This window comes from Gekko japonicus, unplaced genomic scaffold, assembly GCF_001447785.1.
Source record: "Gekko japonicus isolate JY-2015 unplaced genomic scaffold, Gekko_japonicus_V1.1 scaffold15, whole genome shotgun sequence".
Lineage (NCBI taxonomy): Eukaryota > Metazoa > Chordata > Lepidosauria > Squamata > Gekkonidae > Gekko > Gekko japonicus.
In genome coordinates, this window is record NW_015165830.1 from 1,615,278 (window position 1) to 1,638,394 (window position 23,117).

The 23,117-nt window shown below is 46.6% G+C and overlaps 1 protein-coding gene across 1 annotated transcript in view; it reads left to right on the top strand.

The window, feature by feature from the left end:
* The window catches only part of GRIN2C (glutamate receptor, ionotropic, N-methyl D-aspartate 2C), an 84,592-nt gene that overhangs the window by 21,020 nt on the left and 40,455 nt on the right, over positions 1-23,117 (top strand). Inside the window, exons 3-5 of the mRNA XM_015410721.1 lie at positions 336-450; positions 8,116-8,327; positions 22,091-22,253. Of these exons, the coding sequence (XP_015266207.1) occupies positions 336-450; positions 8,116-8,327; positions 22,091-22,253 (490 nt within the window). The remainder of the gene's footprint in view (positions 1-335; positions 451-8,115; positions 8,328-22,090; positions 22,254-23,117) is intronic.

The window sequence follows — 23,117 nt, forward strand, 5'->3', positions numbered from 1 at the left end:
GTCACTTTTTCTCAGACTAGCCTACCTTGCAGAGTTGTTATGAGGATAACTCCCTGTTTGCTTCCTGAGAACAGCACCCACTCCTACCAACAGTTAGGGGGTACATCTTCCATGAAATATTTTCCTATTCACCATCCCCTTCCCTGGGAAAAGTAGAGGTAAAAAGCATCTTAGCAGTCTTACTGTGAAATTATGAAACTCACATCCTCATGGGAGAGACTGATGAGAAGCACTTGCCTGTCAAAGGAAGAGCTGAGTATATTATACTCGAGAACCCAGGCAATCAAACGAATACCACTTTCCCTTCAGCAGTCCTTTTCATTTCCTCTCAACAGGCATTTGCTCAACGTGACTTGGGAGCAGAGAGATTTCTCCTTCAATGAAGGCGGCTACTTGATCAGGCCTACCATGGTGGTGATTTCGCTGAACCGGCATCGGCTCTGGAAGATGGTAAGGGCTCTTCGCTCTCTCTTTTCATTGTCTTTTCTATGTGTACAAGTGTGAGATCATGCTAGAATGCTTCTTCCTCAATCTGCAGTTGTGATTCTTCGGCCCTGGTCATACGGGCCGGAAAATGGGGGGGGGAGCGTGGTTGCGTGATCAGACGTCCCTTTGAGGTCCCGTGGAGGTCCTGTGGTTAGGGGGCAGGTGCCGATCACACAATGATCCTGCAGCGCGGCAAAGAAGCGGTGCGGCGCGATCACACCAGCAATCGCTAGGCGCCGCTTCCATGGCAAATGGGATGGATTTTTTTTCGAAACTGAGCAATCGTATCTGCACATCCGAAGGCGGGTGGTGGACTTACCAGAGAGGGCGACAGACGGAAATGCGATCAGGCACCCGCCCTTGCCCCGCAGTTTCCGGAAACTAGTACCTTGGAGGTACTAGTTTTTTACCCCGCATCTTTGGCGGGAAGCCTCAGGTTCAGCACGGGAGCTCTACGCTTCCCAGATGTGGTGGTGTGATCACGCCCGGAAAATCCACCTATTTTCCGTCCCTGTAGCGTGGCTAATGTTCCGTGTGACTGCAGCCTTCATAGTGCAAGCCTCAGATTCGCTGACTTTAGAAATCCTTGGTGACCTATGCTATCGGTAGTGGCTGTGGCTCAGCAGCTCATCTGCATTGCATTAAGAAAGCCCCAAGTTCAATCCTCAGCATCTGCAGGTGATGGGAAAGATCTCTATGTGAGACCCTGGAGAGGTGCTGCTATTCAGAGCAGACAATACTGACCAGTGGTCTGCCTTGGTATAAGGCAGCTTCATGGGTCACGTATCCACATAGTCAAGGATAGAGAGGATAAGCTAAAAGGAAGGAGAGAGTAAACAGCTGGGTTTTAAACGTCAGAATTGCATGGAGGTTCACAGCTGCCACTTTGCCTGTCCTTTCCAGTTGTTTATCAGCCTTGCTGCTTTTGCCATTGATGTGACGGTTCAGCTGACTGATAGAGCTGTGTATGGAGCTTTTTTCCAAATCGGCATGGCGATTTAATTTCATTTCCTAAACAAATTGAAACACCATGAAATGAAATTCTGGATTCATTTATTCAGTGTTATACAACTAATTTATTTACTTTGCAATGCCTCGGTAATATATCAGATACTACACGACATGTAAGTCAGTTGGTCGAGTGCATTGAGATGTCCTTGTTTGCGCTTTGTAGATTTCTTTCGCTCGCATGGAATTGAATTAAATTAATAACTGGCCAAATTATATGAAGGCAAATTAGTTTAAACAAGTTATATTTTTGAGATGTAGTTCTAAAAGACCTTGCAGAGAACTCTGATGACTTGGCAATAAATTATACTTAGGTTTTGAAAATGAATGGAAAAAGCCTTATTGACATGGACTCAAACTGAGTTGCCCTAATATAATTCACATTCAGTGTTGGTCCCCTGGCATGGGACTGGGGCTTTTCAAAGTGTTGCACTTCACAGGTAGAAGGGGCAAAAGACAGAGTATTGTATATATATCCTGACACAAGTGTTGAATGTTCAATTAATAATATTTACATGAAAATTCTTATTCAGTGTCCAGGTCTGATGCTTTTGTCTGTTCCACACATTTCCTATACTCAGTGTTAATTTGTGGCCCTCTGTAGTAAGAGAGTTGATTCACCTTGGCGTGTTCCAGAAGGTTGAAGCAGTGGGGCTATGCATTCATCAGGCCATATTAGAATATTCTGACTGCCTGAGTCATTTGGACTGTAGCCTCAGCTGGGCTGTGTTGGAGTCCATTCATACAACTGAATACTATTTTGTTAAGCAAATTTCCATGGTGTGCCTTTCTCCCTGCAGTTGGCTGTTAAAGCCCTTGCTAATTTTCCCCCATCTTTCAAGCCAGTCACTTAGGATGGCAAAACATTTCATCACATATGTTAATTGGGGGTGAGAGAGCATCATGGGCCCTATTCTATAAATGTGTATTATAAAATATATCAGCTCAGGATTCCCCTTCTGTTTGGAAGACTGCCATAAACTGCTTTGGAAAAGATAAATACTTTCAGTGGAATAATGCTGGTGTTAATTAAGAAAACCCTTCTACTTCTGTAAATGTTTTCTGTTGATGCTATTTATTTATCATATGATCATCTTTAGTTGTTAAAATGATCTCCTGTGTATCATGGCAGTTTTTACTACTGTTCAGTTAAGGACAGCATAGTCCTATATACACAGTCAAAATATGATTGTATTTTGGGATCGTCAGATGCACTTGTACGCACTTAGTAGTCTTAACAACAATAGCATTTCTTTTGTGAACAAAATCTAAAGCAAGTTCGAAAGGTACAGGTTGAATGATCCAGTTTGCCTGCCTCAAATTAACCTTCGATGCCATTGAAATGTTGAAAAATAATGGATAACCCTAATTTCACATGTTTCATGTCTCAGTAATGAAAAACACCTAAAGTTTAAATGTTTACAAACCTAATTTATATTGGACAAAATTGGAGAGGCTTATCAGGTAGTTCATATTTTAAGTTTATTGACATCCAGATGTCACAAATCACATTTGGTCTTCTTAGGCCCCTGAAGTGTAGGGGGAGACTTCAGAGGCGGGGCCTCCATGATAGTCTTCACTTTGTCTCGGGTTGGGTGCAGGCCCTCTGCATCCACCGTGAACCCCAGAAAGTCCAGGGACGGCACCCCCAGTCGACACTTCTCTAGTTTAACTTTAAGTCCGGCGTCCTGGAAACGGCGAAGAACTGGGCAGAGGCGGTCTGCAAAGTCAGCTGGCGTGGCAGTGGCAATCATCACATCATCAAAAAACGGGGTGACGCCGGATATTCCTTTGAGTGGAAAATCCATCAGTTGTTGGAATAACCTCGGTGCCACACTCACCCTGAATTGCAGTCTCTTGACCCTGAACGCCCCCTGGTGGGTCACTATAGTTTGCGCCTCAGAAGTTGCCTCATCTACTAGAAACTGCTGGTAAGCCTGGGCAAGAGCTAGTTTCCCAAAAATCTTTGCCCCCCCCCCAATGTGGGCAGTACATGGCTAACCACAGGAACTGGATATGCGTGGTCCTGTAGTGCCTTATTCAGCGTACATTTGTAGTCCACGCAGATGCGGACTGCCTCGTTTGGCTTTTCTACCACTACTATGGGGGTCTCCCACGCCGCGTGGGAAACCGGCTCTAGGACGCCTTGAGCTACTAGGCGTTCCAGTTCCACGTCGATTTTAGGCTTGACTGCCAACGGAACTGTCCTGACACGCATTCAGATAGGGGCAACCTTGGGGTCTAGACACAGGGACACCGGGGCCCCCGAATACCGGCCCAGAGAGTAATTGAAGATGGCGGGAAACTCCCGGCATATTCCTTGGAAATCCTGGGTTGTGCATAGCTGCACTCCCTCAACCAAAATCCCCAGGGGCTCAAACCAGGCATGACCCAGTAAGCTGACCAGGTCGCCCTCTACCACTAACAAGTCCAGACGGCTCTTGAATTTACTGTATTGTACTTGAAAAGTCCCGACCCGGTTTAGCTGAAAGTCCATGAGCGTCACCTGGGCTGGGTGCAAGCGGGGTCCCCCTTTTGGGCATAATTGCTTTAGCATGGCCTCGGAAATGATTGAGGCCATGGAGCCAGAGTCTATTTCCATGAGGCATGGGGACCCCTCGATTGTTACAGTGGCTAGAATCTTAGGGGTGGACGATTTGCCGGGGAGTTTCAGTACCTGTTCCGGTGCCTGTGTGAGGTTGTAGAGGTCCTCGGCCACTGCGTCGACCTCGAAGTGGGCCTCCGCTCTGTGACGCGGTGGCTGGGTCCGGTTGGTAGCTTTGGAGCGACATACCCGGGCGATGTGGCCGATGCGCCCACAGTTCTGACAACTGGCATCTCAGAACCTGCACGTTTTCCTGTCATGCCTGTCGCCAGAGCTGGCACACTCTTGAGCTGCTGAGCTGGGATGCTTGCGGGCGGAACTCGCATTTGCTGCTGGGGTGCGGCGTGGTGCTAGTGTGCGGTGGACCTCTGCGCCATCGGGGTCGGCCAGCATGTTGATGGCAGCCTTGTGCGTGGTGGAGGCTGCTGGGTGGGACCTTTCTCACGCAGGGCGGTGGCGATGGCCGACGCTATGGTGACCGTCTCACCCTCCATTATGCGTCGCCGCAGTTTCTCCTCCCGTAGACCTGTGACGAAATGGTCTCAAAGGGCCATGTCCAAGTGAGCCCCGAATTTGCACTCGGAGGCCAAGCGGCGGAGCTCAGCAAGGAACTCCGCAGCAGTTTCGCGGGTTTGCTGACTCCGTTGGTGGAACACCACGTGGCATGTCATCGCCGACGGCTTTGGTGTGTAGTGGTTCTGGACGGTCGTGACGATTTCGTCGAAGGTGCAGTCATCAAGCTTCTTAGGGGAGAGGAGGTATTGGGCCAGTTCTACGATGGCGGGTCCGTATGACCTGCGTAGGAGGCCCTTCTTCCTGGCCTTCTCCGTCACCTGGTAGAATACCAGGACTGACTTCAGGCCGGTGATCCAGGCTCCCCATTGCTGTGGACGGGCTGTATCAAATGGCGGTACAAGCCCTGACCCCAGAGCAACGGCCATTGTGCTGATCTGTTGCTGCTGCGGCTGGGAACCGGCTTGCTCACCCTCGTTGCTCATCGCTCGAAGAGCTTAGGTAGCGGTGTGTTGTCTTCCCTCGCAGAGTCCCGAGAGCCCGGCTGGCTTGCTCAGCGGGATCCCATCCTCATCGCCATTGAAGTGTAGTGGGTTAGAAGCATGTAGAAACCACTGAGACTGATGTAATGATTAGCATGGTTTACTGGTACACAACAAAAGACAAAGACTAACGGCTGGCTGGCCAACTATATACACACCTGGGGGACACTCCACTAGGTCCTGTTGGTGGGTTTAAATCTCCCGCCATGGTCCTATTAGTTCCTCAGTGGAGAGACTAGGAGCCTAGTCCCCATTGTTCCTACAGAGTCAAGCTCGGGGGTATTCGCTGGCCCCTGGTGGCGGTCAGCGGACATAACAGTCCCGGTCACATGGGAGGTTTTGCCCAGCAAGAGGGACGGATCGGGGGCCCATCAAACGGGCTCGATCACACCGCAACATCTGGGAAGCGGAGTGCACCCGTCCCCGATCCGTCCTTTCCAGGGGGAAACGTGCGTTTAAAAAAAACTAGAAAAGAGTACTACCTACCTGAAGCTCCGCAGCAAGGGCAGCCGTGGGATTGCCGGCACACCCATCTTCCGCAGCACATGCGCAGCCGGCTGCCTCGCTCTCCGTCCCGTGGCTTCCCCCCCCCCCGGCATCTGATTGTGCCGGGGAGCAACTGTGCAGTGGCTCAGGGGATCTGTCTGATCCCGCAACCGCACGTCTATTTTGCTGCGGCTCAGAAAAGCCGCGCTTTGGCCGTGCTTTTCTCCCCCGTGTGACCGGGGCCTTAGTTCTCCTCAGCAGTAACCTTACAGTGCAGCCTTAAGCAGAATGACACCATTCTGCCTATTGAAGATAATGGGCTCAAAAGGGCATAACTCTTTACAATTGCACCATTAGTCCCCTTGTTTATTTGTAATCCTTGAAGTTTGCAGTCGCATCTCAGCATTAAATTGAACTCCCTTGCCTGATTTTTAGCGAGAAGAGTTCAACTTGGATGAATTAATATTTTATGAGCAGGTGACCCATGAGACTCATGAGGGAGGGAAGTCCCATTCTACCATGCCGGTCCCTAATCTGTCCCCTCGAGTTACCCCCGCTTCTGTTTCGTCTACCATCCCAAATTCAAAATTTCTTCCTCTCCTTCCCACATCTGTTGCCACTTCTCCACTATAACCAACTACCAATGCTGCCCTTGCCAAAGCCAAGCCTCCGGTGCCTTGGTTGCGAGACAATCCCACATTGCTGACCTTCTTTCCCCATGCACCTTCATCTGCCCCAGCCTCTGCTGTGTTTCAGCATTCTTTCTGTGGTGTGGGTGGCTGCAGCTATCGTCTCCAAGCTGCTGCTGGCTGCCTTGCCCATCTGCTCATTTTTTTTTCTTCCTTTCCCCCATGACAGCAGCTGCTACCATCCAGTTGCCACCACTTGCCTACCTTACATTTGTCTGCCCAACTTCTTCTCTGGACCACCCCCATCTGCATCACCCCTTGCCGGCTACCACACCACCCTCAGCGGCTGACTTCTCTTTTTATCCCCCACTGCTATGGCAGCTGAGATCTTATACTGCAGTGATGTAAGATTTCTTTTTTTCCCCCTCCTTCTAAGTCCAGTTTTGGGGGGTTTACTCCTCCCCCATTTTTTCATGTTTTTGGATTTTCCCAAGTTTGTGGGGAAATCCTCCATCTGTACACGACCCCTCGTTCAAATTTTTTTGATCTGCATTCTGGTGCCCTGTTCGTCATTCGATATTAGATGTAGCTTTTGTTGGCACACTGTATAAACATATAAATAAGTGAAAAATGAAATAAAATAATGACAACATAATTTCAGTAAAATTATCATGACTTTAATGATTTTCTTAATTCAGAACACTCCAACACATCAGAACACAATACTATTGCTATATAATGTCCCTGACCTTTCTGCAGTTTTGATCTTGCAGAAATCTTGATTCGCACTCATTATACATTCACTTATATTAGTTTCCCATAATAGCCCTTAATCACCATTATGCATTCATAATGAAGATGGCTAAAGCATGATTAAAAGGGCTAGATCTGTCCTTGTTTTCAGTGCATGTTTGTGTAGAGTGGGCACTTCAGTCCATCTCACAGTAAAGTGTTCATGTACATGACAAGGAATAAGGTCTTGTTTTTCCACAAAAACAGTTCCAATGCCAGCCTACAAGCTTTCTGGAAAGGGCATGAGTCAGCTGTTGGCTGTAATTTCCCAGTATCCAGGGCTACAAAAGAGGTAGCAGATGGGGAGCAGCAGACCTGGGGTTAGCAACAGGCTTGCATGCATTCCACCTAGTGGCTGGTGCTGGGCAAATGTTACAAAATCAAAGAAAATCTCACTGCCCATTGCTGCATTTTAAACCCAAATGCTTCCTCCCAGGGGTTACAGCCAGTTGATGTTCAATCTCTGTAAATATTTTATCTAGCCAATTTCTGTTGTGTCACTTTAAAAACCCAGCAGGTTTAAAGCTAATACCACAAAATCTCCCCCCCCCTCCAAAAAAAAGCAATATCTCATAAAAACCAATTGCAGAAGGAGCTTGAGTCCTAAGATTGTCTTCATTCAATCAGATGGATAAAAACAAAACATATGTCTTACATGTCTGGACAGAACAGACTGAATATAAACTGCTGCCGATTGCCTGTTGACCTATTATTATCGAATTTTGTGGCAAATTGTTCTTGGTTATGACTGTCTGGCAGTTGCAAGTGTTTTTGTCCAGATTGGGCAAAGCCTGGTGCAGCAGCCTTTGTTGCCACGGGGTTTGTACTGGCTTTCTGTAGCCTTCAGGACATATTTCACAGTGCTGGTTTTCTTTAACCTGTAAAACCATAAGGAGATTTGGCTCTTCTTAGAGTCTCCTTCCCCCATCACAAGCATTCTCCAGGAGTAACCTACCATTTGACATGATGCAGTTTGGACGACAAAGATATATCAGTAGCGGAGGGCATTTCTTGCATGGCTTTGAACAATCTCTTATTCTCTACTACTGTCCAGGTGGGAAAATGGGAGAAGGGGATCATCCAGATGAACTATCCAGTGTGGCCACGCTATGGATCTTTCCTGCAACCTATGGCAGACAATCGTCACCTCACAGTGGCTACCCTTGAGGAGAGGCCCTTTGTGATTGTGGAGAACACAGACCCAAACACAGGAGTGTGCATCCGCAATACTGTCCCCTGTCGGAAGCAGACCAACTACACTGAGAGGTAAATGAGAATGTGGGTAGAAGGCCGGTGTTACCACATGTTCATTCATATTTATAGTTCTGTCAGAGCTGTCCTTGAAAGAGCTCTTTCAGCCCCACCTATCTCACAGGGTGTCTGTTGTGGGGAGGGGAAGGGAAAGGAGATTGTAAGATGCTCTGAGACTACGAGTGAAGGGTGGGGTATAAATCCAATCTCTTCTTCTTCTTTATTTGTGGGAAGGAGTTCTTTGAATCTTCTCACTGGCTGCAGTCACATGCACCAGTTGAAGCAGAGGGGAAGCAAGGCTATTCCCTCTGGAGTAATTCGACCCACAGTTGCAAGATCACACCTCCTTTTGTAGCTGCGGGCAATGCCCATCACAGGGTGATCAGATGCAACTACGGGTGAGTCAGGGTTTTTTGCCAATTGTTTCCCATGCACATAAACGAGGAATCACACCTCCACACTGAGGCCCCCCTATGGGTATGTGATGATGCGTGTACTGTGAAGGGGGGAACAGCACTGAGCCAGGATGGCCTGATCAGACCATCCCTACAGCATGAGTGCGCACTTGAGCGATCAGTCAGGGGAAAGTCCGTAGGAACCCATTTACTACCAGCCTTTCCCTGGTGTCTTTTAACTACGCTTCCATGGCGGAGCAGTGCGGGTTGCCAATGACTGCGGGCCACTTCCCAGATGTTGCTGTCTGATTGCACCCTTTAGATCCATTGGGCATTCACGCCTGTGTTGGATCTACTGGCACGTGTGATCGCAGCCACTGTCCCTCTTCTGGGTTGGCTATCTCCCTTCCACATTTTTCTGTTCTAACTGAAATAGCATTTCTAAATGAAATGCACACCATGTGGGTCTCTTTCACCTGACATGTCTATATGAACTCTTCATCAAAGAGTGTGGACAGCAAGACAGAAAATCTGTTCTTGTAGCTTGAACTCTGTGATCTAGGAGGACCAGATGTGGAACACTGAAGACCAGATCTTTCTGGAATTCACCATGGGAGGTCAGAAAGTTTACTTCTTAAATGAGATGTTCATTGCAGCAGGAGTCACCCCTGAGATGATATGCTTGACATGGCAGACCCAATTGTTGTGGATTCCCTGGTATTTGTACCAGCATTTGCTGTAACAAACACCTAATGTTCAGGTGACATACCTGTATCTTTAAACACCCATGTACATGCACTTGAGAACCCCAGTTGGCACAAACCTCTCCAATAGGGATGGACATGAACCAGGAAAATGTGGTTTGGTTGGGTTCATGGTGTACCCAGTTCATAAACTACAACTCATTACAAACTTTTTAGCACCAAATGAACTTGTTTGGTTCATGACGTCTTAGAGACACCAAAATCTCAGGGGATCTCCAGCTAACTCTCTTTGGTGAGTATTGGATATTGGATACATGGGTCCGAGTCCCGTGTGGCCCCCCCCTCCCCCGACGAAGGTGCCCCCAGGAAAGTGTTTTCTGGGCAAATTAGGTGCAGGTTCGAGAGGTTTAGGAGTGTATAGAACACATCCTGTGCAAGCTAGAGGTACCAAACTCACCACAGACCTCCAGCTGATCTTCCTCTACATGCACTCCAAGCTACATACAGATTAGATTTACAGGGTCTGAGTTACAGCCCTCCAAAGAAGGTGCTATGACAGACCCCTGCTGCTGCTTCTGTGAGGCAGATTATCCCACCAAAACACTGTTCCACACTCTGTCTGAGCAGCCTCTTAGCAGTGTATTTGAATTATAGAATTATAACTTTCTCTGTGTCCCACCCTGTGATAGAGACGTTATTTGGCTTTTGCCCAGGCCAGAGATGTATTGTAACTCAGCAGGAGCCCTCTTATAAATCCCTTTGGAAATGGCACTTGACACAAAGTAAAGTTCAAACAGAAAGGTTGATTTTATTGAACAGGCACAGTTGAGTTAGGAATAGGGCAGGGAACAAGAAGTTGAGGTAAATTTGGTTGTTTATACATATAATATTTTGAAGAGGCAGCAGAGTATAATTGAAGCTTATATTCTTAGAGACTCAGTTCTTGACTGTGAGAGGTTTAATTGTTTTGGAGATTTCTTTCAGCAACAATGTGTCTTAATAAAGTTTCATAAAACTATTGTAGTTTCCTGGATGTTAGTACTTTCTTCCTGAGCCTGCCCTGCCAGGCAGGGCAGGGTATAAATCAAATTAATAAATAAATAAAACTTCCCTTGTGGGATAATAACTTTCCCTTTTTTTACTCTTGAAGAGTCTAAGACAGTTTCCCTTTTCACACAAACCAGGGGTCCCTTCTGAGCTGAACCCTCTGAATAACTGAGTAAGAAATATCCTCCTCTTTTTAGGAATAATAATCCTTTTCTGTTTGGCTGGACTGGCAGTTTTCAACCTCCTGTCCAGTCTCTTCTGTCAAACCTAAACCCAATTCTGGAGACTGTGAAGAAACAAAAATTAAGCTTCAAGTTCTATTTTCTGAACTTTCCCTCAAATGTATTGGTACACAGTAAGGGCAAGGGGGTTATGCAGGCAGCAGCCTGTCAATCAAATTGTGCTTTACAGTGAGACATTAACCCCTAATCTCCCAGCTGTCTGAATTTGATGCATTAACTATCTTGGGTTTTGGAGGTCAATTCGTCACAAATCCCCACATCCTCCATTGTTTTCATGCCCACAACTCTCACAGCCCCCCCCTCACAGCCTCCCACTCCCCACACAGGTCCAGAGAACACCTATCCACCAGGGTGTATTCTATTCTGCAAAGGAATGGAAAAACACATGTCAAGCTGGCAGGGCCAGCCCCAAGTCTCCAAAGACAGGTTCTGCAGGAAAAGAATAGGCAGACATTCCCAGAGATTCAGCAGGGGCTCCCCAAAGTAACCCCATGGCAGCTTTGCAGAGACCCCTGGCAGGTACTAGAACCCAGCGAAGCATGCCCACAATGCTCCCGGGCCCCCTCAGGTCCAAACACATAGATTCTCTGGTGTCAGCCCACCCCTGGGTAAAATTTCTGGTTATTCACCATTAGCAGAACACATTCTACAAATAAGGAAAAAGGGGATATCCAGGGTTTTTTTCAGTGGGGGAATTTCAGTGAGAAGGGGTTAGGTGCGGGGAGCCTTTCTTGGAGGAGCCTGTTAGGAGGTAGATGTTGTTTCATGAGGTAGGTGTAGGGGGAAGGAAGATTTTCTTTGGAGGGTAAATGGAAAGGGGGGTATCCAGGGGTTTTCTCAGAGGGGGAATTTCAGCGAGAAAGGGTTGGGAGGGTATAAAATGTGGGTCCTCAGCCTACCCAGTAGCTAAGCCCCTGTGCTCGGAGTCAGCAGAGAGACAGGGTGGCTCAGAGCCCTGAGTCCACCTAATACCCAAACCCACCAGGGTAGAGGTGTTCACAATCAGGAGGGAGGGTATAAAATGTGTGTCCTCAGCGAAGTCTCCCAGTAGACAGTCCACCCCCACCTGGCAAAGGTGGCCATCCTCCCACCCATGTGTCAATGACGCAACCCACAGGCTGGATCACCCAAAGAGGAGGAGGAATGGGGGAGGGACACACATGGGACAACAGGAGGTCTGGATCTTACCCTGTGAGGTCCAGAGGGGATAGCCCAGCAGGGGGAGGTTGACCTTGAGGAAGGCTGGGTCCAGGTGGGAGTGGTGGGGGCTGAGAATGTCTCCTTGGTGGGGGAACACCTGCTCACTCTGGACACTGGTGGGAGAGAAGGAGACGAGAATCATGGCGAGCAAGATAGGTTAAGCCAGACGACAGCATTTTATGACCAGTATTCCACAGGATCCATGGAGGTGGGCTCAGGGGACTCGGCGAGGTACTCCCTCACCATCTGCTAAATCCTCCACCATTGCATGCTTGACATCCCCACTGCGGCTAACCTCCCAGTTCACCACTGACAATCAGTAGCGGGGCTTCTCCCTACTTGGGATCTTTGAGGCAGAGGTGCTGGGCTGCGGGTCCTCTTCCTTTTCCTTCCCTAGCCTCTTCCACCTGCTGTTCCCTCTGGCCACGTCTGCTGGCCTGCACCCTCCACAATTCTTTGCAGAGCTCATGCTTCCATTGTATGAGGTCTGCATTCCAGGCCAGCCTTTATTCTCTTTCCTTGCAACCTCTCTAAGACTCTGGTGGTGATGGCCACTTGCAACCTCTCTAAGACTCTGGCCTGTGGGAGAACAGCCACCCCCTTGGGGCCTGACTCCAGTTTGGAGGCCAGTGCCTGGTGCAGCCCTTGAGGATGACTTGCCCCAAGCTGGCTGTATGGGTGCAGAGCATGTCAGTGGTGCCCTGGAAGGGCTTGAGGACACGCACCATTTGGGAGAGGGTCAACCAGTTATTGGAGCTGATGCTGAACTCCTCTTCCCTATGCAGGATGGTCATGGAGGAGATGACATCTTGTACTATGCTCTTCTGCTCCACCAAACGCACAATCATGGTATAGGTGGAGTTCCAGCAGATGATTAAGTCTCTGAATGAGCCAGTGTTCATGCTCATCCCCCTCCCCCGGCCTCCTGCACAGCAGACAGGCAGATGTGATGCTGTGTGAGAAATGGGTGGCTAGGCGCTAGCAGATCTCAAGCAAGGATTGCATCTTGAGGGTGGTAGCATCCCAGGTGGCCTTGACAGTGCTTCCCAGCCCCAGAGCATCCTTCATCACCAGGTGAAGCAAGTGTGCCGGGCAGACAATGTCCTTGAGGTACAAAGCTTTCACTCCTGCTAGCAAGTTGATGCCAGCGTCCATGACCATGTAGCCACAGACAATGTTGCCGCTGCCCACCAACTCCCTCAGGTTCCTCTGTATCATGGCGGCAGTTTTGTGCCATGTGGTCTGCATCCATCCCCTGTGCATGGAGCAGAACCACTTTGTAGTCAAGTGGTAGGACCTTCCCCTCCTGGGGCCTGGGCTGTGCCCCGAAAGTTCAAACAACAGTGGGTGGTGAGGGAGAGGTAGCTGTGCTGCTGGCTGCTCTAGACGTGTACTGTGAAGTGCACAGTTCTGCCTTGTGGTCTGGAGAACTGAGCCTTGACAATTGCCACTGCGGAGCAGTGCATGGTGAGGAGGAGGAGAAGATTGGATTTATACCCCACCCTTCACTACCCAAAGGAGTCTCAGAGTGGCTTACAATCCCTTTCCCTTCCCCTCCCCACAACAGACACCCTGTGAGGAAAGTGGGGCTGAGAGAGCTCTCTTGAGAACTGTCCTTGAGAGAACAGCATGGAAAGAACTTATGCCTGACCCAAGGTCACACCAGCAGCTGCATATGGAGGAGTGCCCTGAGTCCACCTAACACCTGAACCCCAGCAGGGCAGAGGTGTTCACCAACAGGAGAGAGGGTATAAAATGTGAGTCCTCAGCTGAAGCACCAAGTAGCTAAGCTTCTATGCTCGGTGTGGACAGAGAGATGGGATGGCTCAGAGCCCTGAGTCCACCTAACACCCAAACCCCAGCAGAGGAGAGGAGTCCACAATTAGGAGGGTATAAATGTGGGTCCTGAGCTAAGACACTCAGTAGCTAAGCCCCTCTGCTTGGCGTGCGTAGAGAGACAGGGTGACATGTATAGCATTTTTATCACATAACGAAGAATGGGAACTCTGTTATTGGCATCCAGCAGTGCCTGTTAAGCTTTGGAGGGCCCCTCTTGGTGTTTCCAAGGCTGGAGAATTCCACCCCCCATTGCTTTGAAGTTTTATAAACATTTTAATTGAGCAGAAACAATCTGTCTGGAAATGTATCTATTCACGAACTGCCACAAACTGCCATGAAGAGCATGAAACTTCATGGAATGTTTGTGCCAGTCCCCTGCCATGAACTTTGCTTCGTGAACCATAAACTGGCCAAAATTCATGACAAACTTTAATTTGTGAGCCAGTTCGTGCCCATCCCCATTGTCCAATTAGCTACAACAGATAGCTAAAAGTGTGGGTGTAACATTAGCACTTTATGTGTGTGGTGCAGGGACTCCAGTGTAACATTAGCATACCTTTGGCAATTATGTTTGCCACATAGGGCACAAGCCTGCAGTCAGGATTGAGCTACAGGTGTTAAGAACTACCCTGGTTCTTGGAATGTATGCTTACACTAAAACAGCTCAGGGCCAAGCTACTTGTGCAGAAGATTCATGATCATATCTGCCAATGTTTTCTTTTAGATGAAAGAGCAGCAGTTGAATGGCATGGGCAGGTTTTGATCAGGACTTTGGTGCTAGGAGAGAAGTACTAATCTTCCCCTCTGTGTTGTTTTCACTATCAAATTTGCTCCTCATTTGAATCTATTTTGTCCACCCCACAGCTAACAGTGTCTTGGGGAAGAGGGAGGGAGTTTCTATTAGAGAAATGGAGTGAAGGGAAGGGCACCCGACCCCAGCATCCAAAGTTTCTTTTTAGCTTGATAGAAAACATCTGGCAATCTGTTGCTTGATCTCCCACATAATGCGTAGCTTTTTAAAATTTCCCGGTTTTAAGTGATGGCAGGATTGCAGCCGCAGAATCCTGTCTAGAATTAAGCAGGGCTTAAGCCAAATAAATTTGCTGGGCTTGCTTTCCTTTGGGTGCAGACTGGTGTACGATAACATCAGGATCCACAAAGAGTTCCTCTGCTGTGGAGCAAGTGTGGCTTCCCAGCTGAAGAGACAGACATACCTACCACTGAATCGAGTGCTGGCTACACACCCAACCTGCTTCAGGCAGGCTGTGTGTTCATCACGGCTGCCACCTCCTCCAGCTAGAGAAACAAAGCCCACCGGGGAAATGTCCCAAGACACTCTGCTGCTGATCTGAGAGTTACTTTTCATAACAACAACAATAATAAATTAAACAAGACAACAACTTTCTGGAAGGAACTCTGGGAGGACTCAAAAGAATACAATTTAAAAGCCACTTGGATCACAAAGGTGGAAAACAAACTGAAAGGAAAGTAAGAGGGATCTCACAAAAACCCTGGAAAGCCTTCAACAACAATTAAAGAAAGTGAAAAACTGGACAGCACTTGGAAGGGATGGTCCACGGATATTGGCTTAAAAAGTTGACAAATCTTCATCCATGATTGGTGGATGGTGTCCTCCATTCCAAAACTGTAGAAGCTTGGATAACAACTGGCAGGACATTTCTCATTCTGAAGAACAGAGAAAGGAGCAGTGTCAAGCAACTTCTGCCCCATGAACTGTCTCCCAACAGCTTTTAAACTACTGACAGGAACTGTAGCCAAATCCATTCAAGAATATCTACAGCTCAATTCAATTTTACCACATGATCAAAAAGGGATTTTCCAAAAATCCCAAGGCACTAAAGATCAGTTACTGATTGATAAAATGGCCTTACACAATTGTAAAAAGTGGAAAGCCAACCTGAATGTTGCTGGGATTGATTACAAGAAGGCGTTTGATTCACCCCTCATACATGGATCCTGAAAACACTAGAAATGACAGGCATTAGCAAAACTGTAATGATGTTCATCTAAAATGCCATGAGTAAATGGAATATCAGGGTGATAGTGAATGGAGAAGAAATTCTCCAGTAAATGTTGATATGTTTTATCTGATTTTAGGACTATTTAAATTTATGTGTATGTTTTGTTTGTAAGCCGCCCTGAGCCGGCCTTGGCTGGGAGGGCGGGATATAAATCTAAATGAATAAATAAAATACATTCATATCAAATGAGGAATTTTCCAAAGAGACTCACCACTGCTCTTTGTCATTGCCCTAATAACCACTCACAATCATTCTCAACAGCACAGGCCTAAGATATCAGCTTTCAAAGACGGGCACAAAGATTTCTCACATTGTATATGGATGACTTGAAAATGTATAGAAAGTCATCATAAGAGACTCATTCTTTACTAAATACACTTTGAATATTCAGCAAGGATATAGCAATGGAATTTGGCCTTGACACATGTGTCGCATTAGCACGGAACAGAGGAAAATAATTGAACAAGAAGAAATCAAGATGCCAAACAACAACATTAAAATATTGGTCTTTGAAGAAAACTATAAATATCTTGGAATTTTGGAAGCTGACAACATCAAACATAACCTTGTTAGGAAAAATACAACGAAGGAGTACTACCAAAGAGTTAAAAAGATACTGTGAACAAAATTAAATGGAGGCAACATGGTAAAGGCAATTAACATATGGCAGTCTCAGTTCTAAGATACATAGCTGGCATTACCAATTGGAAACAAGCAGAATTAGAAGCAATAGATGGTAAAACTCACAAGATAATGACAATGCATCACTCACTACACCCTAGAAGTGATGTTGATTGTCTTTACTTGCCCAGAAAATTAGGTGGAAGAGGTCTCCTGAAAGTTAAGCAAGCAGTTGAAGAAAAACGAGCACCGAATGACTACACTAAAAAAAACCCTTCTAGTTGAAGTATAGAAGGCAGACTTATTTAAGGTTACAGAAACCAAAGAAGATTACAAAACGATTGTAGTCAAAACTCACTTTGACAACTGGAAACAAATATCTACTTTGCAAGTCAAAGGATGAAACAGTCCACCACATGGTCAGTGACTGCAGTAAAATTGCTCAAACTGACTATAAAGAAAGTCATGATAGAGTTGCAGCTATGTTCGCTGGAATCTTCGCAAGAGATTTGGCAATTTCATGCTAGAGTCTGCCTTGCAAGAAGATGATGATGATTATGGATTGTCACAGTCAGCTATTTGACTGGTAGGTGGTGTTCTGCAATTCAAGGTCTAGCCAAGTTCTTGGGAACTGCAGATGTATCTTTGCAGGGTTCTTGCTGTTACAAGCAACACTGTCTTCTGGACCTCATCTGATGTTATTTGGTGTTATTTGCTCAATGCCCAGAATGTCCAGGTGTTTCTTGAGACTTCTAGTCTTCAAGTGCTCCAGTGACAACTGGTATGATAGTAGCCTTCTTCTCTTCTAATCACAAGTCCAAAAGAATCTTTGTTTTATCATTCTCCGTGATCTTGTCTGGTTGTGCTCCTATGAACTTCTGGCTGAGAAAATGAGCATCAGACTGTTGAACAAACTCACTCTCAACAATACTCTCTTGTAGTGATTTGTTTATTGAGATATGAAGATGTATCAAGCTGAGCTTGTCTGTGTCAGAACTAATGGGTTTGGCACCAGTCCTGGTATTATACTTAATTCAAACAGCCCCCCCCCAGTGACCCATCCAATCAAGCCATCCATGCAGCCCACCTAAACCAAGCGCGTGTCCCCACCCCACGAACCTACAGTTTCATTATCTATGACAGGCTGGCTAGCAGAGACAGGCATCCAAGGTCATTTGATTCTTCCCATTTGGGAGGCCTCTTGAGAAAATAGTTACAAAGCAGCTAAGCGAAGCAATTCCCACACACTCACATGCATTCACCATCTGCCCCCCCCCAAAATGGGCCCAATACAGGATGGTAACAGGTAAGGAAGAGAGAAGAGAAATACATGACAAATGAGGACCCAAGTTTGACAATGAGAATCTGCCATAGGCTCAAATCCAGAGAAATGCATTCCTTACAAAGAGAATCAAAAAGCCACAATGAAATCACATATCGGAGCTGGAAAACTGAAGCAAATTATCACATTTTCATTTTCATCTCACAATTAATTGAATTTGCATAAAAATCCCACAGACATGATGGATGCTTGGTGCCGGTTGGTGGAATAGTGGCTGTTAGTTTGTAGTGCCATTTGTTCTCTTCCCAGGGTGACTTTTGAAGTGGGAGTTGCCTTGATTTATGGAAATAATTATCAGTCAGTGGAGATCTCTGTTTTTCCCCTTCTGAAGGATTTAGCAGGGAAAATGTGTGTGCTGACAAAGACAGAAGTTAGCTGTAAGGAAGAATTGATGACACAGTTCACTGGTTGAATCTTTGAGGAGTTTGTGGCAGGGTTTTCAGTCAGGGATGAAGTACTGTCCAAGTACTGACAGCTGGGTGACTCTAGACTAGACTGGCTTAGTTCCAGTGCCCTCAGCAGGATGTATCTGGTCGGTATGAAGACCTGAAGCTCCTGATGCAGAGAGAAGCCCCTGGAGCAGAGTGCTCACTCTCAATTCTGTGTTTCTAAACGTAACGTTTTCCCAACAGGCCAAGCTGGCCCATCAATTATACTTCCAGGGCTGTACTTTTGTGGTGACCCAGCCTGCAGCTTCAAGGCTGTGGCAGCTCCATGGAGTCAGCTAGCCAGAGAGGTGTTCATGGCAATCAGCCTGCAACATGTCCCTGCTGGGACCCAACCTGGAAAGCTGTGCCCATCGTTATTAATCACCTACCCACGGCTGACCTCTGCGGTTGGCTGATCAAGGTTATGTCAGCTAACCTGCAGAGGAAAGGAATAGTTCCTTTCTTCTCTTAAATAGATGTTGGTAGAAAACCTGGCAGAATGGATATTCTTCCATTCCAGGAAGAAAGTTTCCGAAATTGCCTTCCAAGGGGGCAACAACAGGGAACAGCCAATTAGCTGGAATTAGAGATGTCTCCAAATCCATCCTTAGATAGTTGCACAAAATCTTCTAACTCATAGCCAGTGATATTTATAAACTGTACTGAAAGGCTTTTTGGGCTACGAGTTTGGGACAGCTTGGATGTCCCTTTGTTCTCAAGAGGCCCAAAGGAAGCTTATTTAAAGGAATTATTTTTGCTGCTGCAAGAGTTCATGGGTGAGAAACAATTTACCAAGTCATAACTAAATATAAAAAATAAAAAATATAAAACTAAATAAAATATAAAATATAGGAGTTGCGGTAGCTCAAGTGGTTAAGATGCTGAAGTGCAGGCTGTGGAAGGTCAGTAGTTCAGCAGTTCGAGACCTGAGTGTGCCGCATGATGGAGTGAGCTCCCGTCTCTAGTTCCAGCTCCTGCCAACCTAGCAGTTCGAAAGCAAGAAATTGCAAGTGGATAAATAGGTACCACTTCAGTGGGAAGGTAAGAGCGTTCCATGCGCCTTGGTGTTTAGTCATGCCGGCCACGTGACCACGGAAACGTCTTCGGACAGCGCTGGCTCTTCGGCTTGGAAACGGAGATGAGTACCGCAACCCTAGAGTCGGATTCGACTGGCTTTCGAGCAAGGGAACCTTTACCTTTTTAGCTTGAAGGTGGGGCTTGAAATTTTTGTTGCTGTTAACCTTGATCATTTAGCTGCCAAATGAAATGCCAAACGTGGGAATGGACTTCTACGGAAAAGGCCTTGTCTCTGATGACTGTCCTTCTCATCTCTGAATGTGGGGGGGCACACTGTGCAGGGCTTGCTGGGGAAGCTAATGAGGGAGCAATTAGTCCTTGAAATAGCCTGGTCTCAAATTCTTTAAAAAACTGGGGGGAGAAGGGGGGGAGGGGAAAACTCAACCCAAGATAACACTGCGAACCAGAAGGGTTAAGCTGGCCATGCATATTATAAAAGTACAAAATTTATTAGGGTGTACACATATTAAAATATATTCGGGTTAAAAATTTTTTTCAAGTATCAGACTAATAAAAGCATATCAAATATTAATACACATGATGGGCAATGCTCCCTCTAAGCTGTGGAGTCTTGTGAGCAAAAATTCTGCTTTGTGAGCCACTGGCATTAAAGCTGTGAGTGAGCGATTTGACTGCCACATAAATTAGTTTGCTCTGGAACCATCCTTCCTGAGCGAAGACCAAAATGTGTGAGCCAGGGGCTAAAAAACTGAGCTAGCTCACACCAACTCAGCTTAGAGGGAACACTGATGATGGATCAACACTTTCCAACTGAAGACCAAACACGTTTCGGCCTCAAAGGGCCTTCCTCAGTGGTCACTATTACAACATAGTATAGACACACATTCAAACATATGTATACAAGATCTTTAGTACACTTATATAAAGACCAGATGTTGTATCCTGAAATTATAAAAATAGAGGGGGGGGGAGGAAAAAGAAACTCAAATTATTATTTCAAATGTATACCAAATCCTTATTAATTTCAACAAATGATTTTTTTCAAACTAGAATTACCTTATATGTTTGTAATTGTGTTACTGGTATTAATGATGAGCCATAGGTATAGCCATATCCATTCTAATTATTCTAAATAAAAACTATGAAATGAAATAGTGAAATTATTATATTAATAGTTCCAATTGTATATTAAAAGTAGCCTAATAGCCATGAAAAATTAAATTGACCAACAAACCTGGTAACTGAGATTTCATAAGTCTGAATGTGTGTGACTCCATCAAGATAAGGATTCTGTTATAGGCTGCTGTATTGGCTACCATATATAGTTATTCTGAGGTGGTGCCTCTGAAGGCAATGCAGCACTTTAAATTGTGCCCAGAAGTGAATAGGCAGCTCTTTCAAAGTTGCTCTCAGTAACTTGTGTGTGGGGAAAATGTGGGAATTGGAATGAGCATAGCTAATGGTCCCAGGCAAATAAGTATCTGTGGCCCCGGTCACACGGGCCAGAAAATGCGGGGGGGGGGGAGCGTGGCTGTTTGCCCCGGAGCAAACTAACGCACGGCCACCGGATCACATGTCCCGCCGACATCCCGTGGTTCGGGGGGAGGTGCCGATCACACAATCCTGCGGCACGACAAAGAAGCGGCGCGGTGCGATCACAGCAGCAATGGCTAGGCGCCGCTGCCGTGGCAAACGGGGTTGTGGGGTTTTTTTAACCGAAGTGTGCACATGCAGCATTGGGTGCTTGTGAGCATCCCGTGGAGACTTGGGGAAAAAAACCTTTTTGCAACGGGACATGGGCAGGCGCCGGATGCCACGAACTACCACCGGAAACGCGATCAGATGCCCACCCTTGCCCCACGGTTTCCGGAAACTAGTACCTTGGAGGTACTAGTTTTTTATGCCGCATCTTCAACGGGAAGCCTTGGGTTAGCCACGGGAGCTCTACGCTTCCCAGATGTTGCGGTGTGATCACGCCTGGAAAATCTGCCTATCTTCCGTCTCTGTAGCGTGGCTAATGCTCCGTGTGACCGCAGCCTGTATTTTGCTCTTTAGAACTCTCAAGCATGAATTGTCTCTCTGTTGATCTACCTGCTCCCACCCCCCAACAACATTGTCCATGTGCAGTGCAGCTAGGATATTGTTCTCCAGAATGTCACAAATGCTTGGAGGGCAAAAAGAAGAAAATGTGCCTGATGACAACTGGTGTGTGTGTGGTGGCGTTTGTGTGTGGGACTGTCTGCTGTAATGCCGTCACATACACGGAGATGCCCCAGAGGGGTAATAAAGGGAACAGTCCCCCAGGTGCATTGATTGCCACTGATTAGGTGATGTAGCTCATTTACAAAAACACACTGTGTCCTATGTGCTGGACATGCTCCATTATGCAGTGCCATACTGATTTGTAGTTGATTCTCAGGACAGCTGGTCTTTTATAAGGACAACAGCGAGACAAAACTGTCCCATCAGAATGACTTTGCATTATAATCGCCAGAAGCAAAGCAATGGAGCCAGGAGCCATAAACTTTGTATACAGTGTGATGTAGTGGTTAGAGCGTCGGACTAGAATCTGGGTGACCCAAGTCTGAATCCTCCCCCTGCTGTGGAAGTTTGCTGGGTGACCTTGAGCCAGGCACACACCCTCAGACTAACCTTCCTCACAGGTTTGTTGTGAGGATAAAACGGAGGATAATGAGGTAAGCTGGTTTGGGCTCTTATTGGTGAAAAATGAAATATAAATGAAGTAAATGAAGGTATCAATGAAATAAATAAATAATGTTGCTTCCTCTGTGCTCTGACTAGCCATTCAAGGGTCTAGGGATTTAGGCAGCAACTTAAGTGAGGGAACGTCTGTGTTTGATTATAATCTCTTTCTTTCAGTGGCGACGACCCACCCTATACCAAACTCTGCTGCAAAGGCTTTTGCATTGATATTTTAAAGAAGTTGGCCAAGACAGTGAAGTTCTCCTATGACCTCTACCTGGTGACAAATGGAAAACATGGAAAAATAGTGGATGGTTTTTGGAATGGCATGATTGGTGAGGTAAGGGGATGGACGTAAACACAGCAAGCTGCCTTATACTGAGTCCAACCATTGTTCAGTATACCTCAGTATTGTCTGTGCTGACTGGCAGCAGTCCTCCAAGGTTTCAGGCAGAGGGTCGAGAGCTGCCAACTCCAGCTTAGGAAATTGCTGGAGATCTGGCAGTGGTTCCTGGGGAGGGCAGAGCTTAGAGGGAAGAGGGAGCTCTGTGGCAATATATCATATGTGTGATATTACATCCTAAGATGGCACATCTAGTACAAAGGTCATCTCATCCAAATGTCCCCCTTTCTCCAATCAAAATTCAAATTTCCCACCTCATAACACTTTCTCTCATCTTTGTCTCGCACCTTACATCATTTGTAGGATTCTGTGTGTGCTGTATGTCATACCTACCCTCAGGGCTCTTTTTGTAGAAAAAGCCCAGCAGGAACTCATTAGCATAATAGGCCATACACAACAGCAGAAACTCATTAGCGTATTGGGCCACACCCCTGACAGCGCAGCTCATTAGCACATTAGGCCGCACCCACATGTTACCAGAAGTGTGGTTATCCAGCCACACCCACCTTTTGCTTGTTATTCTGTTTACCTTGTCTGTTGTCCAAACCCAGGGCCTTTTTTTGTAGCAGGAACTCCTTTGCATGTTAGGCCACACACCCCTAATGTAGCCAATCCTAATGAGTTTCTGCTGTTGGGTGTGGCCTATTATGCTAATGAGTTCCTGCTGGGCGTGGCCAACTTGGGAGCCAGCCAGAACTCCGTTCCTGTGCGTTCCTGCCCCAAAATAGCCCTGCCTACCCTGATATCTGTGCTGGTATAACTGGTTGTTATCAACCTAAGAAACTTCTCAAAGTCCTCTTC